Source organism: Silurus aristotelis (assembly GCF_946808225.1).
Source record: "Silurus aristotelis genome assembly, chromosome: 6".
NCBI lineage: Eukaryota > Metazoa > Chordata > Actinopteri > Siluriformes > Siluridae > Silurus > Silurus aristotelis.
Window position 1 is genome coordinate 24,662,406 of NC_139579.1, and position 17,315 is coordinate 24,679,720.

Genomic DNA, 17,315 nt, shown 5'->3' on the forward strand with positions numbered 1-17,315 from the left:
GTGACATTTTAATTGTTAGAATATAAACAATTATTTTGTCACACAAAATATATTGTGTCTTAAATACTTTAACTATAATAACTATGCATTTCACTAAATGTAAGTCAATAGGATGTGAGCACTCAAAGACATAATGCAGTATTTACAACTTACATATGATACATGTGTGTCATGTGGTAATTTAATTTTTAGTTGTGTTAGAATACAAGCATTATCTCATAGCTGATTGCTTCATTATACCTATTAATCTTCAATTCATTTATGTTAAAATAGGATGAAAACCTTTATATTAGTCTATCTGTTATGTTTTAAAAGACAGTAGTTCGCTATCAAGCTAGTTAACAAAAATAGTTAACGCTAAATATTATAATCTGTGATTTATGCCAGTAAGCAGGTATGCTTACAAATTAGCTAAATAATGCTGTCTATTGTGCCTCACTAGCAAGTATTAGCCTAATACATCCACATTCATGGCAGTCTGATGATAGAGGGAAATCAACCTGATGGAGATTAGTAATGCCTGAATTGAATGCATGTAATATATAAATAAATTTTTATATATATTTATATATATATAAGTTTTTTCCGGATATTTAATGTTATATTTTTGTCTTAGTAGTGACATGAATAAATAAACATAAATACATGAATTGCTAATCCCTAAATTTCTCTTATCATTTTTATAATATAGTACGACTTTAAATTGTTAAGAAGTTTGACAGTATTCATTGATGGAGTGCTTCCTGCTCCCGGTGGGTGTGCTGGTGATGCAGGGTGGACTTCTGACCTTTGTCTTTCCTGTTGGGCAGTGTGACTGGGCAATGTGGAGGGTGTGAAGGGTAAGGACTTTCCGGAGCCAAAAGGGCATCCTTTTTAGTGATTTAGGGCAGCATTTTCTGCAGGGTTTCTCTGCAAACACTCGATTATGTAACACTGACATGACAAAGGATGCCAACTCAGCATTCCACATGAACCCTTGACTTACTACGCCACATGCATTATTAGATCTTTAGAACATTACAATTGCTACTAATACATAAACTAATTCATTAAACAATACATAAAGGACCAAATACATAAATTATGTAGTCACAGTGGACTGCTCCAGACGTTTAAAAAGAACATTCACAAGAATGACTGTTTATTGCAAAAAAATAAAAAATAAATCCTGAACTTTATCATAATGTTTAGCAGCTTAAGCTGATTTCACTGCTGGAATTAATCAGCGCAAAAGCCATTTGTGAATACAGATCATGATACTGAGGAAGAGAGCATTTCAAAACATGTGGTAACACTTTCCCTAAAGATTTCCCTTTATTTCATACTCACAAAATTGACTACAGAATATAACCCAATATCACGCTGATATGTTTTACATTGTTTGATTACTCTTAATAACTGCTAATATACTGTACATAGGAGTTATATGATCAGATCTAAATTGTAGAGGGATTACAAGGTCTGAATATGCCAGATCCCAAATCCTAATGAGTTCTCTATGTGTTGGGATTGATTACAGGTGGTATGTAGAACCTAAACTTTTTTTTAACTTGGCAACAAACTTTTCATCTGTGGCTCTGTCTGTCTAATTTGGCAAATTATTTATACATGTGTTATTAGCCAGATACTTTACATAATGTTTAAAGTTAAGGTCATTGTCACCAATAATCCATAGGCTTTTTTCGTCTTCTCTTTCGAGTCTCTGGCTGTCCTTTCCAATCTCCACCCTTTATTCTTACTTCTCACTTACTCAAGCTAAAGAGAAAATTGATGCGCTGGAGCAACAGACATGTTATATGGGCCTCTAGTGGCAAGCATAAGTTTTATCTATTCACAGTTTTAAACATTTCGCAGCCTGGAAACATTTACAAAGAAACAGCAACTACAAGAACGAGCATGTGTTCATTTGCTGAAATATAGTTTGGAATTGGGAAAATTTCCATTAAATATTTGGCTGGATTTCAGTCAAAAGGACAAATATATATCATGTTCTTGTGATGAATACTAGTGTAGTATCTAACTGTGTGATCATAACCCAAATTACAGCTAATATCTTTCCAGTAGTTCAAATGTGAGCTCAAATTGAAAATGTCCACATACTGCAAAATAATGTGTTTTTGCCAACATACTTTCTTTGATTAGAAAAAATCCGGCAGTTTCTTTCCAAGGGTAGATTTGAAGGGGTTTAACTCTTTCTTAAAAAAACTATTTTTTACATATCAGCTGTTTTCCCTGCAATGCAACCATATTCCTTTTTTGGATGTGATTCCTGATTTCATGTCACCTTTACCAAGAATATATGAGGCACTGCCTGGAATTCCACAATCATCTTCAAAGTCAGATTGAACATGCAGCTTTGTAAAACGGGGGGTAAGGCAGCATAGCATTCCTTGTTGTGCCTATGGTGCACCCTGAGGTACAATTTAGACCAGGTGGCAACCATATGGTCCTATATATCTGTCATGAAGGAAATATTCAAGAGGCTCCCGTTTCTAAGCAGAGGCTGGTCAACTGGTTGGTGGACTTCATAATTATATGCCTGTAATTCAGGCTAGATGCAAAGGTTCTATTGCCACATGTCCCTTTAAAAGTAGAATTTCTTTCTTGGTATTATTCATAGGCTTGCAACTTTCTGTTGTTGGTACATTATCATCACTGTGAAACTTCTTCTTGTTCTAAAAAGTTAACTACACATTTACCCCAGTGGCTTGACTTTGACAATTATCTATCCACCCTTCCAGTTAGTTACTTATGGTATGTCAGTGGCCTATAATATCCAAATGTCATGTCATATAATATCATGAATGTTGGCAGATTAGAATGGAAGTTACTTATTTAACTGTCATTCTATGAAACTCAAATAACTAGAGCCAACACTGAAACTGTCAAGGAGGTTTCCGGGAAAGATTGTATTTATAGCAAATGCTGCACCATGCATCACTTTGAGACTTTACTGGAAGAATGTGTGAATAGACTCAACACTGTAAACACTTTCTTTCACTATTGAAAGTGTTCATAAACACTCAGTTACATACCGAGAACTAGCATTATTTTAAGTGAAACTAGAGATTTTGGGATAACTAGTGACTAGTGACTGCCAGTTTTTCAGTATGGTCAGTTTCCTTCCATCAAACTGTATAGGAAAAAAAAATTCAATTATTTTGTCTGATTCTTGGATTGTTGTTTATTTAGTCTAGGTTGATTCTTGTTCACCAATCATATCTCCTCGAGTTACGGTTATTAACTCTTAATAACAACTATCACATGCTTTTTCTGAGGCACATATAGCCAGTCAAATGCATCTTTCAGAACTTTTGCTAATGCTGTATTATGGGAACACATACATACTCAGAGAAAGTGTGACCTGCTTACTTCTGCATACACACGAAACGTGAGACACGATTGGTTAGTGTTACGTTGATTGACTTTGGTGGCAGGGTATACATTTACATTCATATTTACGGCATTTAGCAGACTCCATTATCCAGAGCGACGTACAAAGGCGATGGATTATACCATCTCTTCAATCCATAGAAAATGGCTAGTTTGGCAATTGAGCAACTGTGTGGGTTTTTTTTGTTTTTTTTTGCACAGATCAGGTGCCCTGCTTGTTCTTGTTTGTTGGTGTTAAGGTTTGGGAGACATTTTAAAGTCTTTTGATTTTGGTGTTGTACTGCTCTCATAGTCCCTTATTTAGAAGTAAACTACAGTCATCTTTTTGGCTCTGGTAGTTGAAACACAGTGAACGTAAGCATTTTATGATTGCGGAAAAACTTTGTACTTGACATTAGTACTTTAGTTATTCGGTTAGGATATCTTATGAGTACTTCGAAGATTTTGAATAAAAAGGGTGAAACATCTGTTCATTTTCAAGGCAATGTTATTGACTGAAAGTACTAAAGAAGGTCCCCAAATCCTCTAAAATGATACCATGATTTAGGCATGATAAACAATTTCTTAAGTACTTTCCACCTCTGGGAACATGGATTGACTGGGCCTGGTTAATTAAGGCATCTGTCTTGCATGTCCTAATCCTTTCTTAAATGAAGCTAAATGTGCCATGATAAGCGTTATCTTCTCCAGAACCACAGTAATTGGAGATGCGAGAAATACACAAAAGTATAGTCATTGGGGTCTAATTGTTTACTGATGTTTGGCCCTGTGCATTATGGATAATAAAGAAGACTATAAGCCAAGGCTTAATTCAAAATGCCAGGTGCAGGGCTGTGTTGCAAGCAACTTAAATGAAAACAGAATGCAGTTTCTGGACCGTTCACAATTTATCTTAAACGATTAATTTGACATTACATGTTCCCATGTCAAAATCTATAATTATAATCTTATATCCATTCATAAATAAAATAGTTTTTTTGCTTAGTAGGATGACATGGAGGAGTTAATAGTTTTCTAGATTTGTCAAGTAGTATAAAGCATTTTATATAGCTACCAATTAAATCAAGGAAACATTTAAAAGGGCAATGTTTTCTCGACAGGTTCTACTACATGATAATTAGATATCATGCTGCACTTCGATGATCTTAATAAGGAGCTACAGCCAAAACAATAAACAATGGTTATAAAAATATTAGCTAGATTCTTATTCTGTATGTGTACTCCAATAAAATGGAAAGGACAGGCATTTGTAGAGAAGGTCATAATGAGGAGAGTCAAGGCAGTATTTTCCTTCATCACTGATTGTCTGAATTCCAATGCATGTGGTTAAAATAGTACAGCATGGATTAATAATGAGGGTATTTGCTCTTTACATGCAGTTAAGTTTAGGGAAAGACAGATGCTGATAACGTCAGTTACTTGAAAATCAGTGAAATATAATGAGAAGAAAAGCTGTGCCATTTTCTTGTTTTAAAAATATGGAGATAGAATAATGTTCAAAAAATGTCAGGTTTTATTTCTGTTGAATGTAAAGAAGAACATATCATGGAGCTAAGTAATGATGCAATGACACGGGTCACTAAGAAGCAATAATGCAATCAAATATGTTTTACTTATGGTCACCTGAAATAAACGTACTAGAATTGAAAAGCTCTGGTGCCTCTATGATTTACAAATTATAGATTTAAATGTGCTCAAATTGAAGTTGACATTATGCACTTTAACATTTGAATCCAGCGTTGTGGTGGACAGCGCCAAAGCGAGAATTGTGTCACTGTCCAATTATATACAGCCTGCAGTAAATGTGCTGGCACACAGAAAAGGCTAAACAGTGGTTCTTCTTACACCACAACTTCACAGACCTGCATATAAGAGAGACCACAAGAGGTTAAAGTCTTCCAAAAAGTCGCAATTTATGTTGCCTTCTTTGAAGTGACAGAAATCTTGGGCTTATTTTTGTTTTTTCTTCACTGAGGACAAAGATCGTATTAGCTTTCCAAGTGTTGTCAAGAGAAATGTGCCAAAACAGTTTTTATTGCACGTTTCCTGACATATATTTAAGGGTAGAATATTGCTGTTTATATATTTTAGAGTCATGGTAAATGTAAGGTGCAATGACCCTATGGAAAAGAGCGAGACAGCAACCTTGGAACATAAAGCCCGGGAAAAGCCAGTCCATTAGGTAGGGGTGGTTTACCACTATGAGGGCAGCTGGGTGTTATTTCTGTATGTAACTGTGGATCATAATGTGAAAACAGCATGACTACACCGCACCCCTACTGCCTTCTTCCCAGATTTCCAAAAATAAGTTAACATTAGCTAGTCTTACTTACACACTGATGGGAATGTAGTGCTTCTCCAGCATAGTCCAGAGGTATTGAACTAAAACTTGTAAAAGTCCAGTTACAGCAGCTAACATGACCAACACCAGTCAGCTTTCAATACAACATGGACTCTAAACAGAGAAGACAGAGCTATTTTAAATTTAATGAAAGCATATTTTCAAGTACATTTATTATTAAACAATTGTTTTTTTGTTCGTTTGCTAATCTGAACTAACAGGTAAATAAAACAGCAGAAATTCTGCACTAACTCTCTCTGTTCTAAAGCAATATTTCTATGACTGTAGCCAGTTTCTGGTCTGATGATCTGTCTACAGGTAAGTTATTTTTTATAAATGCTTGTGATCGGACGAGACACAAAACAGAAGGTGCTAAAGAGACCTGTTTAGATTTTCTTGGCACTTAAATTTAGTTAAAACTGCAGCTAGGCATTGGTAGTCCAGTTGATGACATGTTTTATAAAAAATATCAGTTAAGTCATAATAACAGTGTTAGTTGTAAATATCCTCTTCTATAATTGAACCTCTGCTTCATGACATCTCTTACATTGTGCCAGGCAAAACTTTCGAACTAAAAACCCAGATGTTTGTCACAAGGCAACGTGTTCGCATTACTAGGTCATTCTTTTATTTATAGAAAACTCCAATTATGATATTGTGGCATATGTGGCATAAATCAAGGCTGTTTACTGCTAGGAGTTGTCATTATAATGTTTCTCTTTAATGAAGACACAACTGATGTTTAAAACCACTACTTTTATAAGTCTTCCACTTCCATTCATCATTTTTTGATTGCTGGAAGTGTGTGAGGATTTGAACACTGGCTAATATGGAAACATCCCTTTGGTGCAATAATTCTTGTCTCTGATCATTTTTGTGGACTTTTAAGGTTTGTGGTTTGTGGACACCTGATAGTGTATAAGATGCCTTTGTTTGCTTGGCTTTCAGGGTATGAGGGTATCTATCATATTTGAACTCTGGAATCATACCAAAGCATTTCATCTCAGTGTACCCAGACCAGCATTTCCTTATATGCTCATGTTTTCTGCAGTATATCAGTCTTATTATGATCTGTGATGATAGCTTATGCTAGACTAGTCTAGTCTAGTCTAGATTACAACAGAAGTAGAGGCACTTTTATGGAATTATGTTTTTACTAAGTTACAGCTTCACTCTGACTGTTTCAAGACACTGACACTGGTGTTCCATTAAATAAATGCTAAAAAACACATCCTCATATGAACTTCACATCAGTAATTACACACACGTGTGACTTGTTTATGTGAAGTATCAGTCCTGTGTGCAGATTGTTACTATAGAAATTATAATTTACTATGATGTGTGCATAAATATTATAAACTGTGCTTTCTCGTGTATATGGGGCAACTATCTGAGCTGTGATGCTATGGAAAATTACCAGTGTTTTGGTATAAATTCACGTATCTGTGGCCATTTTAATATAATCTTTTGTCAGAAATTAACAGGTTGTACTGACTATGCTGCTATTTTTTCATATGGTATACTCAAAAGCATCAGTGTTTCCTTTAAATAGGCCTTGGAAGCAAATTTCCATTTTAAATTATACCAAGATATACAGCTGGAGAGCTTAAAACAGTAAAACATTGTGTTGATTTAGTATTGGACCTAAAAAGTTTTTATGAAAAATGTGCATGGTCTGTAACTTCATATATTTATATTAGAAAATCACACTCGGCAATTTGGTTTTTGAGCCCAAAGATATTGAAAATTTCTCAGTTGGAACAACTCTGTAATTCTTAAAGCTTTCCTTTTTTTCAGCTGCAAACCTCAACAGCAGTTTTGCCCTTTGCCAGTGTGCTGTTGTTCCATATTAGTCTGATGATCTACATGTTCGGATTCTCGCACTGAAATTAAGAATGCTGTGGTTTGAGGATTTTATGAGAACTTGTGCAAACTTGGATTTCCACATGACCTTCACCAGACGCCACTTACCACCTCTTTGCCAACCAGCTTTTTGATTGATGCTAATAATGCCAAGCTCTTTTACAATAAATGCCATTTGGATTAATCACCAGTTGGTTCAGAGGGAAACATTAACATTACTCATACTGTGTAAATACGGCTAAATCATTTTTTTTCTCCCCCTGTTTTGAAAGGTTATTCCTTCATGATGACGTGTCCAAATCTATTTAGAACACTAGTGAGTTTTTACCCTAACCTAGGGGTTTTGCTATTGCTGTCCCTTTTTTATTTTAGTTTATTTACTAGTTTATTTCTAGTCTTCTTCTTCTTTCGGCAGCTCCGGTTAGGGGGCGCCACAGCGGATCATCCGTCGCCATACTACCCTGTTCTCTACATCTGCCTCTTTCAAACCAACTACTTGCATTCTATTACCACATCCATAAACCTCCTCCTTGGCCTTCTCCTACCGGTATAACCCATGTCCCTCCTCTGCACATGTCTTACTCCTACTGACTTTCATTTCCCTTCTTTCCAGCGCATACCTTCACCTCTCCAGGCTCTTCTCAACCTGCTCTCTACTCTCACCACAAATCACAATATCATTCACAAATATCATAGTCCATGGAGACTCCTGTCTGACCTTGTTCCTCAACCTGTCCATCACCATTACAAACAGAAAAACGGCTTAGAGTCGATCCTTGATGCAGTCCAACCTTCACCTTGAACCAGTCTGTTGTTCCTACTGCACACTTCACTGCTGTCACACTGTCCTCATACATGTCCTGCACCACCCTTACATACTTCTCTTCCACACCTGACTTCCTCATACAATACCACAACCCCTCTCTCGGCACCCTGTCGTACGCTTTCTCTAAATCCACAAACATACAATGCAACTCCTTCTGACCTTCTCTTTACTTTTCAATCAACATTCTCGAAGCAAATATTGCGTCTGTAGTGCTCTTCCTCAGTATAAAATCATACTGTTGCTCACAGATGGTCACCTCATCTCTCAGCCTGGCTTCCACTACTTTTCCCTTAACTTCATGGTGTGACTGATCAACTTTATTCCCCTGTAGTTACTGCAGGTCTGCACATCTCCCTTATTCTTAAAAATTTGTACCGACACACTCCTCCTCCATTCCTCAGGCATCCTCTCACCTTCCAAAATTTTGTTAAACAATATGGTTAAAAAACTCCACTAAAATCTCTCCTAAACATCTCCATGCTTCTCCTGGTATGTCATCTGGTCCAAGCAACTCTCCACTCTTCATCCTATTAATCACTGCTCTCACTTCCTTCTCACTAATCTTATTTACTTTCTGCTTCACCATCTCCACATCATCAAACCTTCTCTCTCAGTTTCCTTATTCTCATATTATCATCCACTGCTCAAAATACTCCCTCAATCTTCTCAACACACTCTCCTCACTAGTCAACACATTTCAATTTCCATCTGCATCCTTTATTGCTCTAACTTGTAGCACATCCTTCCCAGCTCGGTCCCTCTGCCTGGCCACTCGCTACAAATTCGTTTCTCCTTCCTTAGTGTCCAACTTCTCACACAGCTCTGCCTTTCCATACATATGCCTTTTCCTTTGCTTTTGCCAAATCCTTTTTCACCTGCTGCTGCATCTCCATGTACTCCTGTCTACTTTTCTCATCTCTGCTGATCCAGTTTCGCTAACTTCTTTCTCCTTATGCTTTCCTGCACTTCCTCATTCTACCACCATGTCTTCCTTTCTTGGTGTGACACCAAATACCTTCCTAGCTGTCTTCCTTTTCACTTCTGCAGTAGTTGCCCATTCATCCAGCATCTCTTCACCGCCACCGAGCTCCTGTCTGACCTCTTCCCTGAAACTCACACTCCTCCTTCAGTTTCCACCATCTTATTCTTTTTTCAGTCCTTACTCTTCTTCTTCACCTTTAAATGTTGTCTAGCTACATTGTCCCCTGACAACACCTTCAGTCTCCAATCTTCTTCAGGTTGCATGTCCTGCATAGAATGTAGTCCACCTTTGTGCACCTTCCTCCACTCTAATATGTCACCATATGATCCTTCTTCTTCTTAAAATACGTATTTACTACTGCAATATCCATCCTTTTAGCAAAATCTAACACTGTCCACCCCTCTACATTCCTTTCTTTAAGACCATTTCTTCACCTCCTCATCACCTATGTTCTCTTCACCAACATGCCCATTAAAGTCTGCCCTAATTACTAATCTTTCATGCTTTCAGGTACACGCTTCACCACTTCATCTAACTCACTTCAGAATGTTTCCTTCTCCTCCAATTCACAACCCACTTGTGGAGCATAAGCACTGATCCCATTTATCTTCACCCCTTCAACTTCCAGCTTCACATTAATCATGTGATCAGAAACTCTCTTCACCTCCACTACACTCTTACTGTACTTTTCCTTAAGGATTACACCTACACTATTTTTATTTCCATTTCCATTCTGGTTCGTGATCCGCATATTTGATTTGGCACATGTTTTACGCTGGATACCCTTCCTAACGCAACCCTCCCCATTTATCTGGGCTTGGGACCGGCACTAAGAGTGCACTGGCTTGTGCAACCCTAATGGCTGGGTTTCTTAGTTTAGTTTATTTCTATTTCGTTGCTAAATATAGGGCTTGGAAGGGTGCCATTTTACTGCTGCTTTGTTGCTGTCCATTTGCTCACAGTATGCTGAAGCCCAGACCGGGCAGCTGATGCCAGAGAGTCCTGTCTGATGTCAGAGAGATTTGTTTAGACAGTCAGTGCATAGCCAACTGAGTATTTCCAACCTCAAACACAGTCCTTATATCAGAAAATGTCTGTATTAACTGATCGATGCTAAATGCTTGAACGCTAGATGTGGGTTCTGTACTTCTATACAACTCAGAATGACAAATGGGCTTGGCCATGGGGAAATTGTTTTTCTGAACTTACCTCTTCATGTTCAGATACTGCTGCAAACTGTGCTGCATTCTTGGTGCTCCATGTCAGAGTCATTACAGAGAAAATTAAATGTGTGGATCAACATGATTAGTAAGGCTATAAACTAGTAAGTTAGACAGATTTATATTTGTATTTTTTTTAGGATGAGCATTCAAAGTTGTTTTGCAACATCGAGAATTTCTGTTTGGTTTAAAGTGATTTTGTGCTTTTTCTGACAACTAACACCATTGCTTGAACATTTAAACAGACTGTTGTTGTTTAAATGTTTAAATGTCTTGCTGTTCACATTGTTGGATTGTGGCAAAAACAGCAACAATTTATTCCTAGTTTTTCTTCTGTGTTGTAGTTTTATAAACTGGGTCAAGTGTGTTTTGTACTCTGTGTTCTCCGTCCTCCTCTTTCATGTTAGCATTTGCAGTACAAAGGGACCTACAGGACTGCTGTTTCCAATAGCCACCTAAATGCAAATAATAATCAATTCATCACTGGAAGGACGGGTGGTGAACTGTTAACCCACCCACCAAAGCCCAGTGGTTGGCACACCCACAAAGCCCACATACTGAATGTCCCAGCAGAATCTTGGCTTCTGTCATTCATCCCTTTCTGTATTCAATTTCACGGAAAATATTCACAGAATCCATTCTTCTTTTTTTTTAAAAACCTCTTCAAGTTTTCATTGAATTTTAGTTTCATTGCTTAATGTTTACTTGATCTGTTGAGTAAATGACAACAGTGGAAAGAACACATTTATTTTCCTCTCTTAGAAAGATGCTAATGACGGAATGTGGAGAGAATTCTTTGAGAAAATGTCAGAGCCAGAAGGACTGCGTGAGTAGTGATACATATGCTGAGCCAAAACAAAGAAGCGCTTTTTCTTGTTACAAGATGCATCAAAACCTTCAAGTGTCAACTATTCATTCATTTATACATGTACAAATATTCATACCTAAAGGATAATTTGTTGAGTAATTCAACCTACATGCATACATATTTCACAGATGTGGGAGGAACCCAAAGAACCCAAAGGAAACCCACAATAAAACAGTTGTGGAGATGTGGTGTAGTTATAATATGCTTGTGCAGAGACTGATATTACATAAGGTGCCACAAATAAGTTAAATATTTAGTATTTTTTCTGTGAGGATTGGCTGATATATTAGGTATAAAAGCATTTTAGGTTAAATCCAAGTGCCAACATGTTACCTGGTTGGGTCCTTTAGCAAGGTTCCCTGAGCCTCAAATACTTAACTGTATCCTGTATTCTTCAGTTTCTAACAGAACAGTCAAACAAATAGATGTAAAGATATATCCTCCTGACTTATGAACTGTTCTCCATCAGGTGAATTCCCAACACTAATTGTCTGGCATGCTTAATGTCCTCAGTGTCAAAGCTGAGTTTTGATTTCTCACTGAGGTAAAGTAGAACCAGGCCTCACAGGTTTCTTTAAAAGTCTCAGGACTCTCCATCATAATCTCACAATGCTGTTGGTTTTCCATGTGTCTTTAGTGTTGATAGTGCAACTCTCTGAAATGGTATCACTGTAACCAATGTGCTGGTGTGTGGAACATTTGAAAACAGTGGGAATTAATGTGTCAGTGAGGACATCAATTTTAGTTAGTTTGTAAGAAAGGTGGGTTATTTGACACGAAAATATTTTTATATGGTTCAGTGCTGCATTTCTCAAAACTGGGAGTGGAGTATATGATTAAATCACTTATCCTGACTAAATTGTCCAAACACATTCAGTTTCGTAACTGAACTTTTACTGACCTGTTGAAGTTATTCTGAGCTGCCAGTTCAGATGAATGGAATTTGAAGTTCTGGAAGGTAAAAATTTCTGAATTTGTCACACCAGCGTTCTCTGTGAAGGGAACTGTCCAGGCTGTTTACAATGGGGTGGCAAGGTTGTTTGTTATGAACAGTGAGCTCAAGAAATTGTTAGTGACTTTCTTAGCTAAATAAACTTGTTTGTTCCTGCACCTGTGAACAGATCTTGTCATTAGACAATGATAAAACTTACTTACTAGGCAAGAGAATTGTTCAGGGATAATGTCCTTTACAAACTTGACCAAAAAATGTCCATGAACAAAACCACAAATTTCCATTGCAAAGAGAATGCTTTCATCAATAGTGTCCACATCTGTTGAAGCTTTTGGGCTTTGTCTCATTTAAATTTAATGACATAATGAACAATAATTTGAAACTATATATTTGTAAAGCAGACTAACACGCTTTACAAATCTCTCATGTAATTACATTTGTCTGTTTGGATTACAATGAACATGCAATAGATGTTGCGTCGCTTTTATCATACCCCAAGGGATTGATGATGTCTAGACTTTAGTGATTCCCTTTAATAATAACCTGCAGCTTCTGGTCTAATTTAAAGCAGTTACAATGTGTTATATAATCCCCCCTCTTTTTTGTAACACATTACAATGTGTTTTTAAGTCAATAAAGAAAAAATACATAATCTTTGACATTGTTGAAGACTCACTTTTTACATCTCACTTATCCATCGTGTTCTTATCATGGCCACACACATACTGTATATGCCTTCATGGTCAGATCTAATTAGGTGAATGGTATTGCACGAGGCTTTAAAAAGAGCTTTTCTAATCTCCAGCAGGTTTCATGCATTTAATCCTGGCCACAGGGTTTGCAAATGTGTTCACCCAAAGCATAAGTGCAGTGAGCCTTGAACTAATGATGATGACATCAAACAAAGAAAATGAGGCCTTATTGTCCAAATATAGTGAAGGGCAGCGGTGACTTCATTCAGTGAGGAAATGAACTGAGATTGCAAGGCGAGACATCTGGTCTGAGGCATGCATGTGTGCCAGGGTGAGAGTCAGCCAGGTGTCTCTCACGAAGATGGGTGGGAAAAAGGTCATTATGACACAGTCGGCCACACTGGTTTACAACATTGCCTTTCTGTAGGAACAGCACTAATGCATCTGACAGCTATGTAATTGGTCAGCTGCTGTTTGTTGTGTGCTTTAGTTTGTTATATTAGTTTGTTTTTTAACATGCATGGACATGATGATACTTGTATCAGGTTGTAATTTTTATGAGAACACTATTGAATGTCTCAGTAGGTGATTTCTGGCAAAAAGACAAAAAGTATTCATGTTTTACCTCTATTTATTTTAACTTTAAGCAACCACATATATATTTTATCCAAAATACATAGAATTGTAGTATTACCTTTTTAATGTTGCTTCAGCTATCACTCTGGGAAGTTAATGATGGTAAGGAGTTAGTCGGTTTATGTAAAGGTGACTAAAACTTTAAAGCCTTCACTATTTACATGCTGAATAATTAGTTTAGATTGTATACAGAAACTGCTATAAAGTGTAATTGAGGTTGTTATACTGTATATAGCATTTACATAAAAAAAATAAAGCATGATTGAGTTAAGAAAAATCTATGGTTTTCAGAATTTTGTGTAGGAAATGCCAAAATCTTGCCATGTAAAGGATTTTTACTAGTCCTGTGTATGTTTAGGAATAGCACAACATTATTTAAGCATGTCACCATTTAGTTAATGAATAAGTACCTTATTACTGTGTATTGTCAAAGAAATTCACTTTCTGGCCTACACACCTTATATAGAGTTTAGGTTTAAACCTTTTCACTTAGAAATAGGGCTGAAGCGATTGCTTAATTAACTCAAATAATTTGAATACAAAAAACTTTGTTTCCCCACGGACCATTATTCCTGATGCACCACCCACTAAACTCTGGAGCGCTCTGGACAGGTAAACACAGAAGTCGATGCATAATGAATACAACTAGGGGCGAGGAGAAGATTCATATGGAAGCCTGTTTCTGCCACATAAATAAAAAAGTTAGCCTAATTCTGACTTTATTTCTTGCAATTCCGACTTTATTTCATGCAGTTCCAAATTTATTTATTTATGGCAGTTCAGATTTTTTTTTTTACTGGCAAAAACAAAAAAAAATTTTATTAATTTTTTATGTGGCGGAAATGGGCTTTCATAGATTCAGGCCAAAGAAAACGACAAAGTTTTTAAAGTTTGGACCATTTCAAACAACAAAATAAAGACAACACCGTACAGTGCATTTTCTTTTTTTTTTTTTTTTTTTAGAGTAATCTGAAATTTATTTTTGCATTTTTATTTATAAATTTTGTTTATATATTTGTATTAGCATTTTTATGTAATATGGCAATTAAATACACTAAATAGGTTTAGTTTTCAAGTCAAGTCAAGTTTATTTCTATAGCGCTTTTCACAACAGACATTGTCTCAAAGCAGCTTTACAGAAATCACCAGTTAAGGTGAATGGTGTGTATTTATCCCTGATGAGCAGCCGTGACAGATATTGTTGTTTTAAATTTCAGCAATAAAATGTACATTTTTCTATAAAGGAAAAAAATCACTTACTCTTATAATTTTAAGAGGCCTGTCTTATTTTCTCTTATATATTTAGTATTGCTCTTTAATAAAGAAAAAGTATTTCTTATCCAATTACTTGATTAATCGATGAAAAAAATACTCGATTTAAAAAAAAATAATCAAAAGAAGCTACTCAGAAGCAGGGTTCTTATATTCTGTTGATCGGCTTTCCAGATAGACGATTAGTTCCATGTGGTGTTTCTTGCTTTACTTTTGCTTACACATCCCCTGCCTATCAAATGAGAGTGTCACCAGATGCCATTAAGTCATGAGATAATTTTAGTCCACTGCCTCATCAACTGAGTTTTACTTTGTCATAGTTTATTAATTTATCATTGTGTTTTACTTGCTTTGACTGGTGCACAATGTACCATCCAGTTCAAGTTATTTTCATCCATGTAATTACATCTAGTAGAACAAAATGGTACAAACAGTACATTCAGTGTATCAGAAGTAAATCATGGTCGGCTGGTCTGAAGGCCAATTAGTACTATTTTATATTGCAGGTGAATCTGAGCACGTACTGACAATAAAACTCACTAGAATTTTGTTTCAGTTGATGAACAGGGCTGATTTTAACAAATTTTTTCTAATCATGTAGCTATTAAATGTCAGATTTTGATCAGTAATTTGCTAATTGCAAAACACAATAACATACGAGCATCCTGTTTTTCAAATGAGTCAAACTGATTTTAAACTGATACCATCAGCCTGGTCGAGTTTGTTACCTAAATATACAGTATGATGTAATATAGATGAGGTGCATTTTTCCATGTTCATGCTCTGTCGCTTTCTGTGCTAGTTAATAGTGACACTATGCTCTCTCATTTGCTTTTATTTACTTTGCATTTACCTTTGCATTTTTTGGAGATAAAAGCGGAATCATTTGCGTGCTTTTTCTTTCTTTCTTTGTTTTTTTTAGAACCCAGGTTAGACGTGGTTCTCCGGAGGTTCCACAGCAGCAGATTGGTGCAGGACAGTCTCATGCCTCCAGGACTGTCAAGCGTTATCCTTCATCTACAGCACCCATAACCTCGAACGCTCTGCCCAGTGTGAACGGACACAACCATGTATACACACACAATCAAAATGTTGCCCACTCTAATGGCCAGCAACATGCCTCCAGCAATAAAGTACCTCCAACAGGTGAAGACACACACACACACACACACACACACACACACACACACACACACACACACACACACACACACTTAGAAGGGAAATGACAAGTACATACAGCCATCTTGACAACTGACATAATAAACCTAGCTTCATGTTTATAATGTTTATGTATTGTGAATTTTTATAAAGAAATGCAGAGATGGATGAAGTACACAAAGCATGTACTTAAAAGGTAAAATATGATTCCAGTAAAATTAAAATTGCTCCCTTTTAACTTTCATTTGAGTAAAAGTACAAAAGTTTTTGTCTTCACATGTACTTAAGTATTCAAAATCTATGATTTATTATGGCTATAATGTTCCTATTATCCCTTTTTTCCTATCTTTTTTAGCTTAATCAACTCAGTTTATGTTCAAAGACAAAGACTGCGTGAATATTGTTACTCTTACAATCATCAAATTAAATACTGGTTGATATCTATTAAAATGATCAGGAGCCCTAAACCTTTTTTCAACTACTTAAAAAAAAAAAAAAAAACAATCGTGCAAATAAGGCTACGGGTGTTGTGGAAAGTTCGAGTCAGGAGTTTCTTCCATCATTTATTCCTCTCCAAATACTCTGCTTGCTGCTGAACTGATGCTGAACTGTATGTTCATGCTAAATAGATTCTATGTATAGATAGTAAATTAAAAGTCTCCCAAAATGGAAATATTTCATTAACGTACAGATATGCAAAAAAGATACTTAAGAACAGTAACAAATTACATTTACTACACCACTGTTCATCACTGAAAAAAAAAAAACAAATACTAATAAGTATACATTCTCCTAAAGAAGGAATTAAGTAGCATCATTAGCATTATGTCATTCTGACACCACAGAGTCAGCAGCCATGTCAGTTTAACCCAGATTGTGTAATGACAAGCTGGAGATTTGGCCATTTGATATGTAGTAAAAAAAAAAGTAAATAGATTTTTATAGGATATGATTCTAATGCTTTTTAAGTGTATGAATGTATACACAAAAAATAGGTATATATACACACGATGTACAGTGCATTTGGAAAGTATTCAGACTCCCTTCACTTTTTTTCATTTTTTTATGTTGCAGTCTAATACTTTTAAATAGATTTTTTTCTACACTCA

At 36.1% G+C, this 17,315-nt stretch overlaps 1 protein-coding gene and 1 long non-coding RNA gene across 2 annotated transcripts in view; one reads left to right on the forward strand and one right to left on the reverse strand.

Annotated features, from left to right (window-relative positions):
* LOC310727485 overlaps nucleotides 1–17,315 on the reverse strand; it is a 147,380-nt gene that overhangs the window by 63,847 nt on the left and 66,218 nt on the right. The gene's annotated exons all lie outside the window — the stretch shown is intronic.
* LOC310727432 (latent-transforming growth factor beta-binding protein 2-like) overlaps nucleotides 1–17,315 on the forward strand; it is a 118,279-nt gene that overhangs the window by 27,031 nt on the left and 73,933 nt on the right. Inside the window, 1 exon segment of the mRNA XM_083543904.1 lies at nucleotides 15,968–16,191. Coding sequence (XP_083400030.1) covers nucleotides 15,968–16,191 — 224 coding nt within the window.